Source organism: Pelophylax lessonae (genome assembly GCF_965119305.1).
Source record: "Pelophylax lessonae genome assembly, chromosome: 1".
NCBI classification, from domain to species: domain Eukaryota; kingdom Metazoa; phylum Chordata; class Amphibia; order Anura; family Ranidae; genus Pelophylax; species Pelophylax lessonae.
The window spans coordinates 431,399,541-431,418,937 of NC_138768.1; the positions used below are offsets into that span (position 1 = coordinate 431,399,541).

Genomic DNA, 19,397 nt, shown 5'->3' on the forward strand with positions numbered 1-19,397 from the left:
GGCGGAGGAAACACAAATGACTGAGGCATGGTGGAAGAGGTGGAGTTTTTATTTGCAGTGTTTCCTGTGGATTGGGTGGAGCTGCGCTCTCTCCAGGTGCTGTCCTGAAAGGCGATCTGAGAAAATTGTACTTTTTTGGTTGTCTCCAAAGTTTGTATCTATGTTATAAATCAATAATTGTGGATTTGCAGTGGAGCGCAACTACTCAAAGTGAACCTGTGGAGTTAAAAAAAAAAAAAAAAAAAACTGAACAAAAAAAGAGTCCAAAAGTTCGCTTGTTTTATAATGCTAGATTATAAAGCCCTCAAGCAGACTAAACAAGAAAAAACAAAACAGGATTATCCATTCACACAAGGTGGATAGAGGAATAATCCCCACTGACACTGCAAGACTCTGATCAGTGACTGCAGGCGATTGGCTTCCACCCACCTGATCGAGAAAATGTTTCAAACAAGCCTGTTGGACAAAAGTCAATTGTGGATCAAAATTGGGCCAGTCTCTGCTAAACTGCAGCGCTAACTGTGGCCAAACTCCCCTCTGATACTTACGCATTACTGCATGTGGGTGGGTAGGCAACTCAGACCATTTTTCTTGCACTCTTTTTCCAACTAACAGGCAGCCATGAAAGTAAGATATCACAGACCCAGCACCAAAGATAAGTCACTCTGGCTAATCTCTATAGCTTTAGAAATGCTCACTGGCAAGAATGGCATTTTGCAGTTGGCAATTACCACACCACAAGAAATAAGTTGATGGCATGTTAATATCTAAAGGGATCTGTCATGAAGCAAAACATCTGTTTTGTCTTTCCCGGACTTTGCTGCTTACTAGTTTTGGCAGGGAATCCAAACTTCCAGTACTTTTGTTGTGTACTTTTGGACAGATTGGAATGGGCAAAAACATGCTGGGGAGATTTCCTCTCACCTATTGGCCCCATGAAGTCCTGGCACACTGGGTGTCACTTGCACAGGAAGTAAGGGGCAGCAATGAAAACCATTAAAAAAGGTTCCAACTATTCCCTCATGCTATCCAAATAAAAATAAAAAAAATATATAAAATAAAATAGGCAAAATGGTGGCTTAGTTATTAGCACTTGTCCTTTGCAGCACTGGGGTCCCCGGTTTGTATCTGTATAAAATGACATCACTATATTATACACATTTTTTTGGGCTAGAATTCAAAACTTTTTGAGAACAGCCAAAAAAGCATAAGGGAAAAGCCCAGAAGAGGGTAATCCACAGAACTACATACAGAGTCATCTACTGAACGCCAACCTTAGATGTGAGAAAAACATGGAAGTGCTCATTGAAGGAGAGAACTGGGTGGTCTGCAATCCTCTTAAGAAACTTGTCCAAAGCCCTTCTTCTGGTCTCCACAAATTCTTCAGAAAAACGGTCCACTACACCTTTCACTACAAATTTCTCTGGAAGAGGCTGTAATAAAGACAGAAAACCCACAAATGAGTGTCGCAATACACATTACAGCTCATAATATGAGCTGTGTAAACATAAAGAGAAAGACATGACAACATCAGTTTACAAGTAACTAAGTAAAAGGAAACATGTAATGAGAAATAAATTTAGGCTGCTAATGTTAAAGTATATGTAAACCCTTACGTTGTAAAACAACCTATTTCATTTAAAATAGAAATGAAAGGCCAAACATTTGTGTACGGATATACATTGAAAAAAACACACACACAATAAAATAACTTTTTCCCCCTTTTGTTATTAGTGATCACATTCCCTCTGTTCCCAGCTGCATAAAAGCTGGGGGAGGAGGAACAGCAGTATGCAGATCTTCTCAGTGAATGGATGTGCAAGGAGCATGTCAAGACAGATCTGATCATTGAAGGAGAGCACACTGAGTTTCTAGCATAGCTAAAGAAATGACCACGCTGTGTTCTCCTGCTTAGTGTGGTCAGTGTTTAATAGATAAGCAGAGAGACTGGCAGGAACACCAGGGATTTCACATGAAGGAAGCAATACAAAGAGAACAGGGTACTTTTTCATACAAGTACATGGTACAGCAAGCTCATATCAGGAATATGAAATGTTGGTTTACACATTCTTTAATTTCATTCCTGAAAATGATAATCATCTGGCTGTCATGTTGGTCCATCAAAGCAAAAATATAGAAAAACAGTCCCGCTTTCATGGTCTTCAATCTGACTTTGAGTCACTCATCCAGAACAAGCATGCAGATTACAGACAGGCAGGCAGGCAAGCAGCATTTTTACAAAAAACATGCAATGGTAGTGTGAATGTTTCTCTGATGACAGGTTCTATCTAATACCACTGCAATATATAATGCACATAAATGACTCTGTCAGTTAAAGCTCCGCTAAACCAAGAACACACAATAAATTATTAAAGCTCTCAAGGATTTTAGTTGTACTTCATTGTTTTTTTTTTCTCCCCAGGCATTTTTCCTTTTTTTTGTTCATCTGTTGATCCTGTCCATAATACATTGCCTGTCCTAGGATGACAATGCTGACTCAAACATACTGTATACAGTGCTTTAAGTGGGCCAGTATGCACTGGTACTCAGTACCGCCACTTCCAAATATGGTTCTTGAGCATACCGCCACCTCTCTGTGCGCCTTAGCGTACCAGTACGCTCATTTTGGACATCTACGCCCTCAATTGCCCCCCCCCCCAAGAATATTTCCCACTCCAGAGCCAAACCAGTCACCACCAGTGAGTCCCCCTGCTCCGGATTCCCAGCCCAGGCCAGGGGGGGTGCTCTGTGGGGACCCTGATGTGGGGTGGGGGGCGAAAAAATTTATAGGCTATAATAGAGTACCGGCACCTCTTTTGGGCCACTTAAAGCGGAGTTCCGGGCACAAAAACTATATTTTTTTTTTGTGCCCGTCCGCTAGTTCAGCCTAACCTGAAAAGGAATTGGATAGTTAGATTTTTTTTTTTTTAAAAACTCACCTTGTAATTGACGATCGTAAATACTCACCTATGACAGCTTCCTCCCTCGGAGCCGCGGCTCACCCCGTCACTTCCTGTCTCGCTATGATTCCTGGGAGCTGAACGTCATAGCTCCCAGGAATCAATGCGCCGCACCGGCCCCGCTCGTCATTTCCGGGCGACGCCGCATTCCCCTGCTAAACAGCTTCTGGGCATGCACAGAAGCTGTTTAGGAATGCGGCGCCGCACCGGAAGTGACGGGAGGGGCCGGTGCAGCGCATTCTGGGACACGAAGACGCGGAAGAAGATGGAGAAGAGGACCGCGCCGGCTTCAGCTGCCCACAACCGAGATGGAAACGCTGTGGAAGAAAACTTCTAAGTAAGTATTTCTTCTAAAAGGTAAGTGCGAACCGGGACAGATCAGAGGCTAGCCATTGTGGAATGTGCTAGCCCTGACTGTCCCGGGGGTATGTTCAAAAAAAAAAACGATTCTCTGCCCGGAACTCCGCTTTAAAGCACTGACTGTATCTATGAAGGAGCAGGGTTATCATCCTACCACAGCAATTGTGTCATCCTCCTCCTCTCCTTATCTCCATACCAAAAGGGAGATTATGTTCTGCAGCATATACTAGGACAGGGCTAAAAAATACTGCTTGAGATTTCAGTTCAGCAAAGTTGTTAAAAGCTCAGTGGATTTTTGGCAGGATCAAGGGGTATTTTATTGGACTTAACAGGGTGCTGCACCTGTCCCTGCCAAGTACTTCAACGCCAGGAGCGACACACTGCTTCTAGATGGCCCAGTATGCAAGTGGTCTTTGTGTCTACATGCACTTCCACAAATCAAGAATAATTTCACAATGCTTGCAGACAAAAATAAAAAGAGGAAATATTTCACTTTGGTTTAAGGACTTTAAACCAACAAGGTCATGGTATTAAAAAGGCAGATTTTTTTTGTTTTAAAATAACAAACAAGTCATACTTACCTGCACTATGAAGTGGTTTGCACAGAGCAGCCCCGATCCTCCTCTTCTTGGGTCCCCCGCCAGCACATCTGCCCCCTCCCTCCTGCCTTGTGCCCCAATAGCAAGCAGCTTGCTATGGGGGCACCCGAGCAGGTGCTCTGTATGTCCATTCACACATGGAGCACAGCTCGGCCCCGCCCCCGCTCTTTCCTCATTTACCCACTGGCTGTGATTGACAGTAGCGGGAGGCCGGGAGCCAATGGCTACCACTGCTGTCCCAGCCAATGAGAAGGGAGAGACCTAGGAGAGCGGATGATCTTGCGCACATTGCTGGATCAGGCTCAGGTATTAGGGGAGGCTGGGGAGAGCTGCACACAGAAAGTTACGTTCATAAAGGTAAAAAATATGCATGAAGGTAAAAAACCTTCAGCCTTTACAACCACTTTAAGCAGGATAAGATTTTGTGCAGAGAATGATTGAATGTGTGAAAATATTTCCAATCCTGAAAGTGATTCTAAGCCCCGGTTCACACTAGGGCGACCTGTGAGGCGACCTGGTCGCCTCACAGGTCGCCTCCCATAGGGAAGCTACGGACCCGTTCTAATAGGAGCGACACAAGTCGCTCCGACCTAGAAAAAGGGTCCGGAGCTTCTTTGGGGCGACCAGGAGGCGACCGCCATAGACTTCAATGTTATGAAGTCTGTGGCGGCCGCTCCGAGGTCGTGGCGCGCTGCTCGCACCGCGATCTCGGAGGTCGCCCCGGGAAGTAGCGTCGCGTGTATGTGAACTGCCGCTTAGTTGTGGTAATGTGCAGCAACACACATGCTATGCATTGACTTAGACCCCGTTCAGACAGGGGCGACGCGACTTGCTGGGGCGACCTGTGAAGTCGTGGTGCACAGCATGCACCGCGACCTCGGCGCGACATGCACGGACTTCATATCATTGAAGTCAATGCAAGTCGCCTCCAGGTCGCCCCAAAGTAGTACAGAACCGCGATCTCGGAGGTCGCCCCTGAAAGTAGCGTCGCGCCAGTGTGAACCGGCGCTAAAGATTAGCTTAAAAAAACAAATAAATAAATAAACATGCTAAGTGCATCTGCTCTAATCAAAGGTTTTGTACAGAACAGCCTGATCATCTTTCTCTGGGGTCCCCTGCCTGCACTCCTGGCTCCTCCTCCCTTCCAAGTGCCCCCATAGAAAGTTGCTTGCTTTAGGGGCACTCACGCAGGCTGGTGAGGAGCTAATTTTGGAAGGTTTTTTTTTTTCTACCTTAATGTGGAGAATGCATTAAGGTAAAAAAATTTGGCATTTACAACCACTTTTAAAGTGTTACTAAACCCACAACAGTAAAATCGGTCTGTATATGCAGTAAAACGTGCTGGTTATACTCACAGTGGAACCTAAGGGGTTAATCCTCTGCATGGTGTAACAAAGCTGCTTGATCGTGCATGTACAGATCCTCCTCTTCCACTGACTCCAAACATGTCTGGATAAGGCAGAGACTTTGGAGTCAAGGCTGCACATGCTCAGTTTGGTGTGTATTGCTAGAGAGTTATTTTTTTTTTCTTGGGAAAGTGCATGTGATCCACACAGGGCCAATCAGCACTGTCCAGACAGAGGGTCAGAGGTCAGGGATCCCAATAGGAGAGCTCAATGCAGTATGGAAACTCCTCCTACAAGCTTTACTAGGAACTTATAGCAGTCACAAGACTGCTATATACTGCTGATGAGAAAAGGTATTTAGCAGTTTATATTTACTAAAATAATTGCATTTCCATGTTCTGTGTACTGTGGGAGATCAGATATAGTGAATGCAGGCTCCTGGGTTTAGTAACACTTTAGGGTACAAAACCTTAAACCTTTTTCAACCACTTTAATTAATAAATGCCATGATTTCCCTTTGGACTCTAACTGGGATATCGGACATACTGTTCATATAAAAAGAAAGCTGGCAGCCTTCTCTCGGTTTGTCAGACTTTAGAAACTCTGATTTTACCCTGGATAATACATGCAGCATTTCACAACCAGTGATGAGCAAACTTACTGTTGCCAATACATGTTAATCCGTCCGCAAAACAAACTGATTTATAGAATGATGAAGCTTCTCTGAAACACATCCACTGGTTAATCATATTCTATACTATGAAAATAGCACTCTGGTTTAATTTTTATCAAAAGCATCTGCATAATAAACAGCGCTCCCTCAAGAAAGCTGAAATGTAATATAAACATTAAAAAAAGTAGCAATCCATTGATCTACTGATATACAGAATAAACAACATATTTGTTGCCCAGATTTGGAACACCGTATAGGAATCAAATTAGACATGTTCCATCGCAGTTCTCTAAAAAAAGAATATATATCTTTGAACAGTACCTATAATGTAAGAATAATCTAAATGGTATCATTACCAATTTCTCAACACAAAGAACTTATTGCCCAAAGCACAGATTATCTCAAAGTCGTAAAAAGATTTTGAGTGTAAGATTGTATTGATAGTCTAAATTATGTATAATCCTTTTTTAAGTGTTTACTAAACCAGTGGTCTCCAAACTGTGGCCCTTTGCTTGCCGTTAACAAGCCCTTGGGGCACTATTCCTCCCACTGATACAAGACATTATTCTGCCAACTGACAGTGGCAATGGGGCACCATTTCTCCCATTAACACCAACAATCGGGTACCATTCCTCCCAATGATATCAACGATGGGGCACTATTCCTCAACTTAATACCAAATGTGATGTTTAGGCCCCTTTCACACTTGTGCAACTTCAAAGTTGCGCGATTTTAACGCAACTTTTTGCTGTGATTTTGATGCGAGTTTGACTAGGCTTATAATGTCTTTTACTCCAAACACATCAAAATCATGCCAAAAGTAGTGCAGGGACTACTTTGAAGTTGGCGCGACTTCAAGTCACACAGATATGAATGGGGCTCATTAGAAATAATGAAGAATGACTTGTCATGCGATTTTGCAGTCCCAAATCGCATGAAAAGTCGCACAAGTGTGAAAGGGGCCTTAATCCCACTGATGCCAAGCAAATTTCCACTCCCGCTGGCCAAAGTTGGGCCCCTCTAAAGTCTGACGGACAACAACCTGGCCCTTTGTTTAGAAAGTTTGGAGACCCCTGTACTAGAAGTTGCATATTATGCACACATCAGTCATCTCATGATCATCTCAACTGCAGCCAGTGTCCAAAAGAGAAGAGTGCCCTACAGATGCATATGCAGTGGTGCAATGCTTTAAGTTCAGTGTTCTGCAATCTTTTCTAATTGGGGGCCAATTGTGTGGCAAAACTGGGTCATGAGTAGTGGTGATAAACTGGAATTTTATCAAAAACACTTGCAATACGTTTAGCACAGGTTTATGTATTTTAAATGCACTTGTGTTGACGTGCTTTTTTTTTTTTAAAACATATCTATGAAATTGCACAGCAGTCAAAATACTTTATCATTTTTTTATCCCAACATGCGTTGTAATGTGCTGTCCTGCATTTCAATGAAGGATGTGCCATTTCTGCACAGAGTACACCAACACAGTGGGTTATTATGACCTTGGGCTATTGTAAAAGGTGGATTTTAGTCTGACACTGTACTGAAGCCTGCATTGAGCATTTGCTTGTTGTGTGAATGGGCCCTCAGTAAAGTCGTTGTGATGCACTAACTGTCTAAATGTAAGAGCCAAGCAGGTCAACAAGCTTGCTTAAAAAAAAAAAAAAAAAAAAAAAAAAAAAAAAAAGGGGGGGGGGGGGTTCCTGCTGAATTATTTACAGCCCATTCACACAACCCAGTGTGTAACTGTACATTATGTTGTGCTTTGTCGCATTTGAATTGTATGCCTATGCACCAAAAAGGTGCATGTACCATTTCTGGCAGTACATTGCAAGTTAGTGAATTGCCATGTGTTGCCCTGCAATGTATGAAATAATAGCACCTCATTAAGACCCCATTCACACTAGCGCGACTTGTCAGGCGACTTGGTCACCTGACAAGTCGCGGTGGGTCGCTCGCCATTGAATAGTACAGGACCCGTTCTAATAGGAGCGACACAAGTCTCTCCGACTTAGAAAAAGGGTTCTGTACTACTTTGGGGCGACCTGGAGGCGACTTGCATTGACTTCAATGATATGAAGTCCGTGCATGTCGCGCCGAGGTCGCGGTGCATGCTGTGCACCACGACTTCACAGGTCGCCCCAGCAAGTCGCGTCGCCCCTGTCTGAACGGGGTCTAAGTCAATGCATAGCATGTGTGTTGCTGCACATTACCACAACTAAGCGGCAGTTCACATACACGCGACGCTACTTCCCGGGGCGACCTCCGAGATCGCGGTGCGAGCAGCGCGCCACGACCTCGGAGCGGCCGCCACGGACTTCATAACATTGAAGTCTATGGCGGTCGCCTCCTGGTCGCCCCAAAGAAGCTCCGGACCCTTTTTCTAAGTCGGAGCGACTTGTGTCGCTCCTATTAGAACGGGTCCACAGCTTCCCTATGGGAGGCGACCTGCGGCGACCTGTGAGGCGCCCAGGTCGCCTTAGTGTGAACGGGGGCAGTAGTTGGAATATGCCACTAATTGGCAACAGTAGCAATAACAAAAAAAATAAAAAAATATCATGTTTTGCTGCTAGTAATGGGCAAACGAGTTCACTAGATTTTGTGAAAAACAAAAAAGGACTAAATTAATAAATGGTAAGAGTAAAGAAAAAGAGGAGAAAAAAAACAGAAAAATTTTGCTCTGGATTCCCAACTGAGCTTGTATTGCCAGGCCAGCACTTGCAAACCAGCTGGTTGTACAGCCTGACTTGTGAAAAGCCAGCCTAATTACAGGATTACGCAAATTAATTCTAATATAATTATGGGAATATCTGTAATGAGTTTCCAACATTCATATTGTGGTGCAAATCAACTGATTGCTACTTTGAGACACTTCTAAACAAATACCTCTAAATAAGCCTATTGAACTGGGAACAATGCCATAGAACCTCCCTATCAATATTAGTGATCGTTTAAATTGTTCATGTTCAGTAATATTGCATGCGGTGTTATCAGACTAAAAAAAAAAAACACCACAATTTTTTTTTTCAAGGAACCTTGGGGGCTTATCAGTTTTTGAGTGAGGCCACGGTATATAGGAACATCTGTACTAGTCAGCATTTTAACCCCCACCAAATACCCCCTAAACTAAAATTCCCTGAAAATGGAACCACTTTACTCCTAAAGAGAGGCCTTACATTTAAATGTTTTTTTCCTTAGATTTTAGTAGAGATATCCAGACTTACATAATATAGTTTACTTCCTTCCCACCACACCTTCTGTTTGTAGGGGTCTCCTTTAGTTAGCAGGCTGCCAAGGAAACCCTTATGTGTGTACGGTCCCACCCAGGGCTGTGTGTGTCCATTCAAACACACAACTCCCAGCAAGCCACACCCCTGCTCCCTTCCCCTACACGGCTGCTGGAGCCAATTGCTCCCTACCCTCACTGCCTCCTCTACAAATTGGAAGCTTGGGGAACAGCCAGAGGTACAAAAAAATTATCTAGTACTACTTTAACTATATCCAAAAAGGCGGTCTTGACATGTAATTCCCCATCCACCTAAAACCTAACCCCTGCAACAAGCTCCTAAAATCTAACTGGTTCAAACGTATTCAGAAATTAAACCTAAAACACACTTAAATTGGTTCTAAAGGCAGGACATACCCAGCATTAAGGTAAAAAAAAAAAAAATTGTCCCATTGGTTACATTGCACCCTTACTTCCCTTTATACTTACCTGAGTCCTATCTTTATCCAGCGCTGTGGCACAGGACTCTACATTGGCTCCTGCTGCTGTCAATCAACTTCTGTGGGGAGAAAGCAGGGGGGGGGGGGGGCGCGTGTTGGGCCAATCTGCTCTGTGCGTATCAGTAGACGAACACAGCCCAGCTCAAGGGTGAGCCCAGCTCAAGGGTGAGCCCGCAGGTGCGCCCCCATTGGAGATAGCTTCCTATGGGGGCACACAGAGAAGAGGAGGAAACTAGCGTACCGGCAGCTGACCCTAAAAGAGGAGGTTCGGGGCCACTCTGCACAAAACCATGGCACAGAGCAAGTATAGCATGTTTATTTTATTAAAAAATGTAAGCTTTACAATCACTTTAACACATAAACTAAGCCTTAACACTAACCCTTATTCAGCTACATACTTACCTTGGATGCTGGTTTGTAAGCAGTCCCAAGCACAAAGCATGCAGTGCAAAGATAACCAGCACCAAAAGGAACTGTTCCTAAAAACATAACCGGGCTTCTTATGGTAGTAGACCTAAATACATAGTCCCATTAAATACTGACACATGCAGAAGCATCAGCAAGTCTAAACTTAAAGTGATTGTAAACCCTTACATATAATCAATGAAGTGATTGCCCTCAGGTGATACACAGAGATGAAACAAATCCTCCTACATGAGTTGTATCTGTCTATCTGCAGTCTTCTCTTCCCTACAGAATTTATAAAGTTTGTCTGAGCTGTCAGAAATTAGACGGTGGAGAGCTGGAATTACACAGTGAGGAAAGCTCTGAGAGCTTACTGAAGGGAAAGGACACACCCCCTAAGGCTGTCAATCACCGGCTGCGTGCTGAAGCTCCCTCCCCTGTCAATTTTTTTTTCCCTTGGTATCAAGAAGACTTGCCAGAAGTGATTCATGCTGATGGCAGAGGAACAAAGCAGCAGACAGAAATGACACTTAAGCCCCGTACACACGTACCGAATGTCGGCCGAGCGATCGGCCGTCTTTTGTCCGGTGCTGTCCTGTCGGCTGAAAAGTGCAAAAGACTGCACACGAATTTTGTCGGCCAACAACAGCCGACTGCAGAAGTGATGTCATGTGATGGTTAACTTTCCGTGTGTTTTTTCTTTTCTGAGCATGCCCAGTCTTGCTAATCTGCTGTTTGTCGGCCGAATTCTGTACTGACTGGCGAACAATCGGCCGTTCTGGTGACGGCCAACAAAATTTTTTTATAGCCTGCACACCCGATTCTGTTCGGCCGAAAAGTCGCTGTCGGTTGTCGGAAGCATCGTACTAACAAGCCGACAATCGGCCGATCGTTCGGCGGCCGAATATTTACGGCCGACAATCGCTACGTGTGTACGGGGCTTTAGTGCTCCTAACTGAGACAAGTACACACTATATAGAGATATGCTTTGTTCATATTTCACGTCTGAGGTTTACAACCACTTTATACTCCTCAGGTCACTACTTCTGAGCAGCTTATCCAAACAGCAGCAACATACTACCTACGGGAATGAAGTGAGTGGGCTGGGTTTCTTCAAGTTTATTCCTCAACCAATCAAAGTCCTGGTACCTTCGACGTATAGAATACTCAGGGAAGTCAAACTCCGCTCGTGTTGTCTGAAAAATAGGAAAAGACACAGAGGTTTCTTCTCAACTTACATCAGTTTTTTTTTTCCCCCAATATCAATTCCCAAATGATGCAGATATTTAAAACTAGATTTTCCTGTGTGTGGCGTCCCCTGTCAGAACACCATAGCTCAGCGGGGGAGATCGCTATACTAACGTCAGATAGTTAGTACAGCGGTTCCGGCCGGAGCGGTCAGGTTTTTTTCATTCAACACACTGGCTTGAACGAAAAAAAAAAAACATTAGTGTGTGCCAAGCTTTACAAATTTTCCTTTAGATATACCAAATCCATATAATATGAGGTCAAACCTAAACACTTTCAATTTGTATGCAATCAGGCAGGCCCTTACACTACTTAGTTGAAGGTAAATCTAAAGGAAATTGTACAAGAAAATTGTATACTGTATGGCCAACTTTAAAGTGCTTGTTCACCTTAAGGCCCCTTTCACACTTGTGCGACTTCAAAGTTGTGCGATTTACCGTGATTTTGCCACGACTTTTGCCTCGATTTTGACTGGGCTTGAATGTCCTTGGCCTCAAAATCGTGCCAAAGTAGTGCAGGGACTACTTAGAAGTTGGTGCGACTTCAAGTCGCATTGATATGAATGGGGCTCATTGAAAACAATGGAAAACGACTTGTCATGCGATTTTGCGGTCCAAAATCGCGGGACAAGTCGCACTAGTGTGAAAGGGGCCTTACAGAAAAAATGTAAAAGGTGAACACAGTACACCCAGGTGGTGATTTGCTAGGTCCAGAAGTGTTTAGAGGTCAACCTTGCCACAAAAGGGGGGCTTGGGAAGAAAAGGGATGGGTAGGAAGTTGGCTGGGAGAGTATGGCTTCCTGTATGAGAGGAGGGATATTGCACCATCATCTTCTCGTGTCTCTCTTTGCTGCTCCTAGCCCCTCTCTCCTGTCGAGTGCCTCCAAAGCAAGCAGCTTGCTGTGGGGGCACCCAAGCCAAGCTGCAGCTATGTGTGTCTATTCAGACACGAAGCTGCCTTTTAGCCCCACCCCCCTCTCCCAACTGGCTAACTGCTTTTGATTGACAGCCGCAGGAGCTAATGGCATCTGAGCCAATCAGGAGAGAGAGTCCCAGACAGCTGAGGGACTCGTACTCATCGCTGGACAGAGAGGGACCTTAGGTAAGTTTTAGGGGGTGCTGGTTCAGCTGCTACACACAAAAGGTTTTTTATCTTATTGCATAGAATGCATTAAGAAAAAAAACCTTCTGACTTTACAACTCCTTTAATATCAAAGGAAAACTGGCCCAAAACAGTGAAAAAATAAAAAATGTTTTAAATTCAGCTGTACATTTCTTGCCACTACCATAACCATGCACCAAAAAACACCCCAAAATAAATTTTCCTGCTCCTGACGATCGCAGCAATTCCATGAATGTGTATGGTATTTTGTTATTTAAACCCGTAGTACAGCCCAGAAACAAGAATGCACATTTTGCATTTTTTTTTTAACCTACCTAAAAAACACACTGACACTAAAGTGGGTTACACACTACAAGAAAATCGGGCGAACGATCGTCCATTTTTCCGCGTTGTTTCATAGCAAAACAGAACCATTGAACGAAAATTCGTATGAAAAGTCTCGTACCACAAAGGCTTTTTTATGTTGTTTGTTTCTGATCATGCGCAGTCATATTTTTCGGATTTTTCTTGTACAAAAAGCGCCCGAAAATGGTACACATTAAACAAAAATCGTTAGTTTTTTTTCCTGTACAAGAAAAATTTTGGCGTTTGTCCCTTCGAGAATTTTCGGACGAAAATTCGGAATCGGCTGTCGAAAATTGTGTACACACTGTAGGAAAATCATACGAAAATTCTTTGGATGAAAATGTTAGCACGATTTTCTTATAGTGTTCTGGCCTTAACTAACACTATTGCTAACATTTAAAAAAAAACTGGACTCTAAACTCAAACACTAACCCTGGCACTGGCCGAGATCAAACCTTGATCTAGGTATTTTTTTCCATTATTATTTATTTATTTTTTTTTTACACACTTTTTTTCTCTCTCTCTCTGCAAGGACAGAGATACAATGTGAATGGAGGGGAGAGATACAAAGACAGAAAACATGGGAGTAGGCTTCACATTGACTGATCACTTTGATAGCCAATCAAAGGCTATCACAGCGATTGGGTGACCCAGGATCTGGAGCTCCGGGTCCCAAATGTTAGAATGAGGCCTGCGGCTCTTGGTAAGACCCCAGTCTGTGCGTTGCGAGCGCGCCACAGGGATATACGGAAATATGCGGCCCCACAGAAAAAAGCTCAGTGCAGTGGGACTGCATATTTATGTATGCTCGGCATCCAAGGGGTTATTGCAGAAGTGCTAATGGATTATATTTGATGATTTCAATAGCTCATTCCGTGTTTACTTGGCTTACCTTGGTCATAATACGATAGGTTATATACGTTTCCATAGTGCACACATGCTTCTTTGGGTCATCAACAGTAACAAAAAGGTCCCTTGTCTCTCCATCCATGTCATCATCTAGCTGTAGCCTGTTAAGAAGTGAAGATGATGATGCTGGACTTGAAGTATCTGCTGGGGTACCATTGGGTAAACTAAGGTCCTATGACAACACAAAAAATATTACTGATGAAATAAATGCACAATAAAGCACAGTACATTAAGAAGCATTATTCACTAGTACCTTACAAATTGGAAAATCCAGAAATCTTTGGTTTTTCTACCCTAGGACTGTCGGTGTTTAAAATACAGTATAATACACTCCCTCCCTGTATCTTACTCCTTTCAGTTTGTTAAAGGAAATAACAAGAGAGGACAATGCATAGGTCAGCAAAATATCCATAACAGGGGACTTTTTTGGCTTAAATGCTCCTAGACTGGAACAGCATATGTACTTTATAAACACATACACTCTGTAAACTAAAGGCAGAGAAAATAGGGTTTGGTATAGTTCTAGTAGGACTGAGCATTACATTAACATAGTACTGCTATATTATATATAGATACATACATACACATATATTTATTATATACCAAGACAGACTTAAAAAAAAATGACAACTACTGTATATGTTTTACTTGGGGTAAAATAAATGGCTACAGGAGAATCCTTTGTTATTCAGGAAAAAAAGCCTGCATACATATAATGGTACAACGCAGTGTCAGGCTATCAGAAAAGCATAAAGAACAATATAAAGTCCCCCATCCTTTATGTTACAAGCTTTACTGTATAATTAAATGACTAGTAGCTTTAAACACAAGCAAACTTCACTGAACTCAAATCAACAAATGAATAAATAAACTTTAAAGCGGCTCTTCTGTCATTTTTTCCATCTTTTAAATCCTTTGCACTTGTTGTTTTACTTAGGAAAGTAAAACATTTTTTTTTTTCTGCCAGTAAATACCTTATACAGCACTCTTCCTCATTCTTGTCTGGTAAAAAGCCTAAGCTAATGAAATTTCACTTTTGTGAAAGTTTGCCAGCAAGGGAGGAGGGGTGAGTCAAAAGAGAGCCAATGAGAGCTGCAGAGCTGGAGGGGGCTGGATGAGGGTGGAGATAACAGGAGACTGCAGAGATTCATGAGTTTTCATCCAGAGAGGAAAAATGTGCAGGCAAGCAGTGGTGTGAATGTGTCTGTCTGTCTATGTGTGTACATTATGTGTGTGTGTGTCTGTGTATATATATATATATATATATATATATATATATATATATAAATATAAATATATATATATAGAGAGAGAGAGAGAGAGAGAGAGAGAGAGAGAGAGAGAGAGAGAGAGAGAGAGAGAGATTTCTGTAGCATATTTGGCAAGTAAAGAATCACAGTACAGTAAACCCCCGCTCCATCGCGGTTCAGTTTTTGCGGTCCCGGTATATTGCGTTTTTTTTGTAATGTTATTTTACTATATAAATCATTAAAAATGAAATATTTTTGTGTTTTCCATAGCTCTTGCTATGTTTCTCAGTATATTTTATGTGTTTAAATGAGTTTCTATTGTTTTAAAAGTGTGTTTAAAGACCTTAAAATGCTTTTACACGTACAGTGACAGTAAAATAAACATGCCTACAATGCATTTTAATAGGGTTTTTCTATTTCGCGGATTTTCACTTTTCGCGGCTGGGTCCGGAACGTAACCCCCGCAATGGAGGGGGGTTTAATGTATATATAAAATAATATGCAAAGTGGTGTGGAGGGAAGCTGCAGAATGGCAGAGATGTTTTTATTACAGAATATGTGAGCAGACTGCAGTTTCTCTTTAAGCTCCTCAGTCATTTCAAACTTGTAAAAGTCCAGCCTAGGTGCAGGTATTCGGTAATTAACAAAAAACATAATTTATTTGCATGTTTGACTTATTTTCACTGTATCATTAGGGGCATCACTTCCCATACTTCAGGGGTAAGCCTCGCCAAATGTCATTCTCCTTTTCAATGAGAGACTTAAAGTGGAACTATGCTGCATCTGTGCACCACAAACCAAAAATGCTATTCAATAAATTTTTAATATTCTAAGCAAAAAAAAAAGTAGTTTATAACAAGTAAATATGATATACTTTCCTATCTATTTACTAATGCTAGCAGCATGAGGATTAAAAATGATTAATGTTGATTGAGAGAAGGCCCACTTCAAGGGCCCATAAACAGACCTGTAGTGAAAGAGTCACGGACCTGGAACAAGTACCCAGATAAGGAGTTCTGACTTTACAGACTTTCGTATATGCATTACTAGTTATGGGTCAGAAACTGAGAAACGATTTAAGCCAGAGACAGCCTGGTAACTAGTATTGTTAGAATAAGGCCAGGGAACAGTATACTCATTAAGGTAGCATTGAGGTGGTACAAAGGGAACCAAAAAACCCACCTGTGAAGTACTGTGAGATACAGCATTGCCTTCTTAGAACAAAGTAAATCTGCATCCTCACTACCCAAAAACAATAGAGCCAGTAAAGCCATATCTGGCACTGATGAGGACTAAGAGGCCTTAAAACAGCTGTAGGCTCTGTAAAATTATGCTTATATCTGTGCTATATACCAGTGGTTCTGGAGGCACAGATGGTCAAAAGGAGCAAAAAGGGATCGTTTGCAGGACTCTGTCTATTTACATATAAGGCTCCGATCACATCTTGGCATCCTGAAACGTGGGAAGAACCGCCGAGATCTTACGGCGATCCCGAATCAGGGCAAATCGGGGGACGCCCATGCGATTCCCGTCACTTCCAATGGCAACCAAAATGCGGCGCAATTTTGCCACGATTGTCAGCCAAGGAATTGCAGTAAACAGAATCATGGGATGCCTGTCACCCAAAAAAAGTACAAGAACTTCTTTTGGGTGACAGGAGACCTGTGAATTCTGTTTTTGCTCGATTTTACCATGATTTGTCGGGCGACAATCGTGGCAAAAATCGGGCCGCATTTGGGGTACCAATGGACGTGACGGGAATCGCACTGTCGTCCCGTGATTTGCGGTGATTCGGGATTGGGGGCAGAATCATGGCGATTCTGCTCACGATCCGGAATACCAAGATGTGAATGGAGCATAAAGCAGAGTCTAAGCTTCTTGTTTTGGGGGTTTTGGTAATATCTTCTGTTAGAAAGCAATGCTGCATCTGATAGAATGATGTCAGCAATGGCAGCCTCCCAAAATGTCTTTCAGTACAGGCTTTAACAACATGCTTAGGGCTCGTGCACGTGTGTTGATTTCGGAAAATGAAGCAAGTCTCATTAATGCATCTATTAGTTTTTGGACACGTTGTTGCATTTTTGAAGCATTAAAAAAAAAATCAAATCAAGAATTCTTATTAAATGCCCATGAAAGTATTGTTTTCTTAGTGATGGTGATTAAAGAAGAAGGAAATGATCTGCTTTAGGGGGGTTTAGGTTGTGGTGTAATAGCAGGCATATTTGTAAATTCTCTGCAAGATGGATTTGTATACTTTGATGGATGAATGGATTTGTAGATCTGTGATACTTTGACGCTCAAGATGATCATTTAAAGAATGGCCCAACAGAAAAAGTAGGATGTTGCGCCAGTACTGGGTGCATCCCATAGTTCGCAGAGAACTTCAGAGGGGCATCTTTATACTCTTCACCATAAATGTGAGGAGTACCCCCAAAAACTCTTTGATTATACCTGCATGAAGGTGTCCACGGTTGATGCTTCTTGAGATTGTTAGACCCCCAACTGATACGAGCCACATGCGAGGCATCCTGTGCCACCAAAAGAACATCTCCTTTTAGCTTTGTGGTCAGCCATGTCTAAGTATTCTCTTTATTGCTATTTCTGAAAACCCCCAGCAAGTTCCCCTGCCTTGTGATTGGCAGTGAGCAGATTCCATAGTTATTTGTCTCAATGTCAGGTATTAAATCTGTCCACTGCTCATTTCTTCTGAGTACGGATATATTAATATCAGCCTTCATAAGACATGTTGGCACCACCACTTCCATGCACCAACACGAGATAGTGCTGACACCGACACTTTGCTTACACAAACAGCTTTGCCACTGGCAATAATGCTCAATGCCTCTGCTCTTGCCTGGTATTGTCAGGATTGCTGGCTGGCTTTATGCTTTTGCCTGCAAACAGAAGTAAATGGTGTTACCACATGACTGTTCTTTTCAAACAGGTAAGTGGCTGGAGCCCCTCTGTCTCCCGTCTCTATTATTTCCCAGTGTATTCTGGGATGCAGGAACCTCCACTGCCTCTCCCCCAGCACCCAGCTAACACTTTATAAATGCTTCACTAACACACCGTAAATGCTACAGGTACAGTTACGGCATGTCAGAATTGAAATTCTGATAAGCATCAAAGCCTCATGAAAGAAACGTAATGCTTAATTTTTAACACAACACAACTGTTCCTGTGTCTACTGCATTACCTCGTACCAATTGTAATATTCATGGCAGCCACTGAAAGACAGTTATGAGGCTTTAAAGATGCTGCCTAAATACAGCTTAAAACACAGGGTATTGAGGTACGTGTGAACGAGCCCTGTTCTTGTGCACTGGGTTTTATAGCCATATTGTATGCCCAGCAAACGTACATGGTGCCTTTCAGGGCTTGGAGAGCTGTGATTGCTGCAGTACAGCCTGCATTGTACATGCATGTACAGGTGAACACTAATGCATAAAAGAATCGGAGTCCACAAGAGTACCCTTGCGTACAGCTCTTGCTTTTGTGCATCAGCATCTACAAGAGCACGGTTGTGTACAGCCATGTACTTGTATGTCGTGTTAATTTTGACCACGAAAATATTTTCGTTGAGGAAATTAACACTATTTTAGTCGACTAAAACGATGCAGTTGACTTAAATATGACTAAAACTTAAATTGCATTTTAGTCAAAAGACTATGACTAAGACGAAATCAAAATTTGACGTCAAAATGAACACCGCTTGCATGACAGGATGTACACAATACTTACAGTTTCCCGTGTACCAGAAAGTACCCAGAAATTAAACTAGGCATATAATATGCCTCTAAATTCCCTGTGTGCATAAACACCTTAAGCTAGTAACTCACTATTGGATTTTGAGAGCTGACTGCAAAAATCAGTGCTGGAACAAATTTCCCCTTGTGTCCATTATATTCTGACAGCAGCTACATCTGATTAAGTGCAGCCGCTGTTTGGCTGAAATTTTTCAGTCAAGCTCCTTTAGTTTTTTAATTGAAGGATGTTGGGTGAAAGGGGGCCAACAGGGTCACCTAAGTAACATATTTTGCATATTGTTAGGCCAGCTTTACTAGACAGGGCACAGGCAGTTATCAGAGCGTAGCCACAAAGGTTGGGAAATATAAATCCTGGTAACAAAGTGAAGAGGAAAAAAAAAAACTAGATTTTTGTTGTACCGTAAAATCCTTTTCTCTGATGTTCATTGACAGGCACAGCTCCATATCTTCATGACCCTTGGGTTATGCTGCTCTTCCTAGGAGTAGGACACTAGGTGGAAAAAGGGTTAACAAAAGTTAACAAAGCTTAACTAGGCCTAAAGGGCAGTCCCAGGGGGTATACTCCCACTTCTTGCTCTAGGATCTCAGTCTTGTAAACTAGCAGTGTCAGAAGAATACATAACCCAACTTCACAGAGGGGTGGGTGCTGTGTCTGTCAATTAACATCAGAGAAAAATATATTACGGTAAC

The 19,397-nt window shown here is 42.5% G+C and overlaps 1 protein-coding gene across 2 annotated transcripts in view; it reads right to left on the bottom strand.

Annotated features, from left to right (window-relative positions):
• Positions 1 to 19,397, bottom strand: part of SNX30 (sorting nexin family member 30) — a 125,696-nt gene that overhangs the window by 37,994 nt on the left and 68,305 nt on the right. For both annotated transcript variants that reach the window (XM_082255845.1, XM_082255844.1), the window contains exons 2-4: positions 13,674 to 13,862; positions 11,152 to 11,262; positions 1,275 to 1,433 (exon numbers count right to left, since the gene is read on the bottom strand). In XM_082255845.1, the coding sequence (XP_082111971.1) occupies positions 1,275 to 1,433; positions 11,152 to 11,262; positions 13,674 to 13,862 (459 nt within the window). The remainder of the gene's footprint in view (positions 1 to 1,274; positions 1,434 to 11,151; positions 11,263 to 13,673; positions 13,863 to 19,397) is intronic.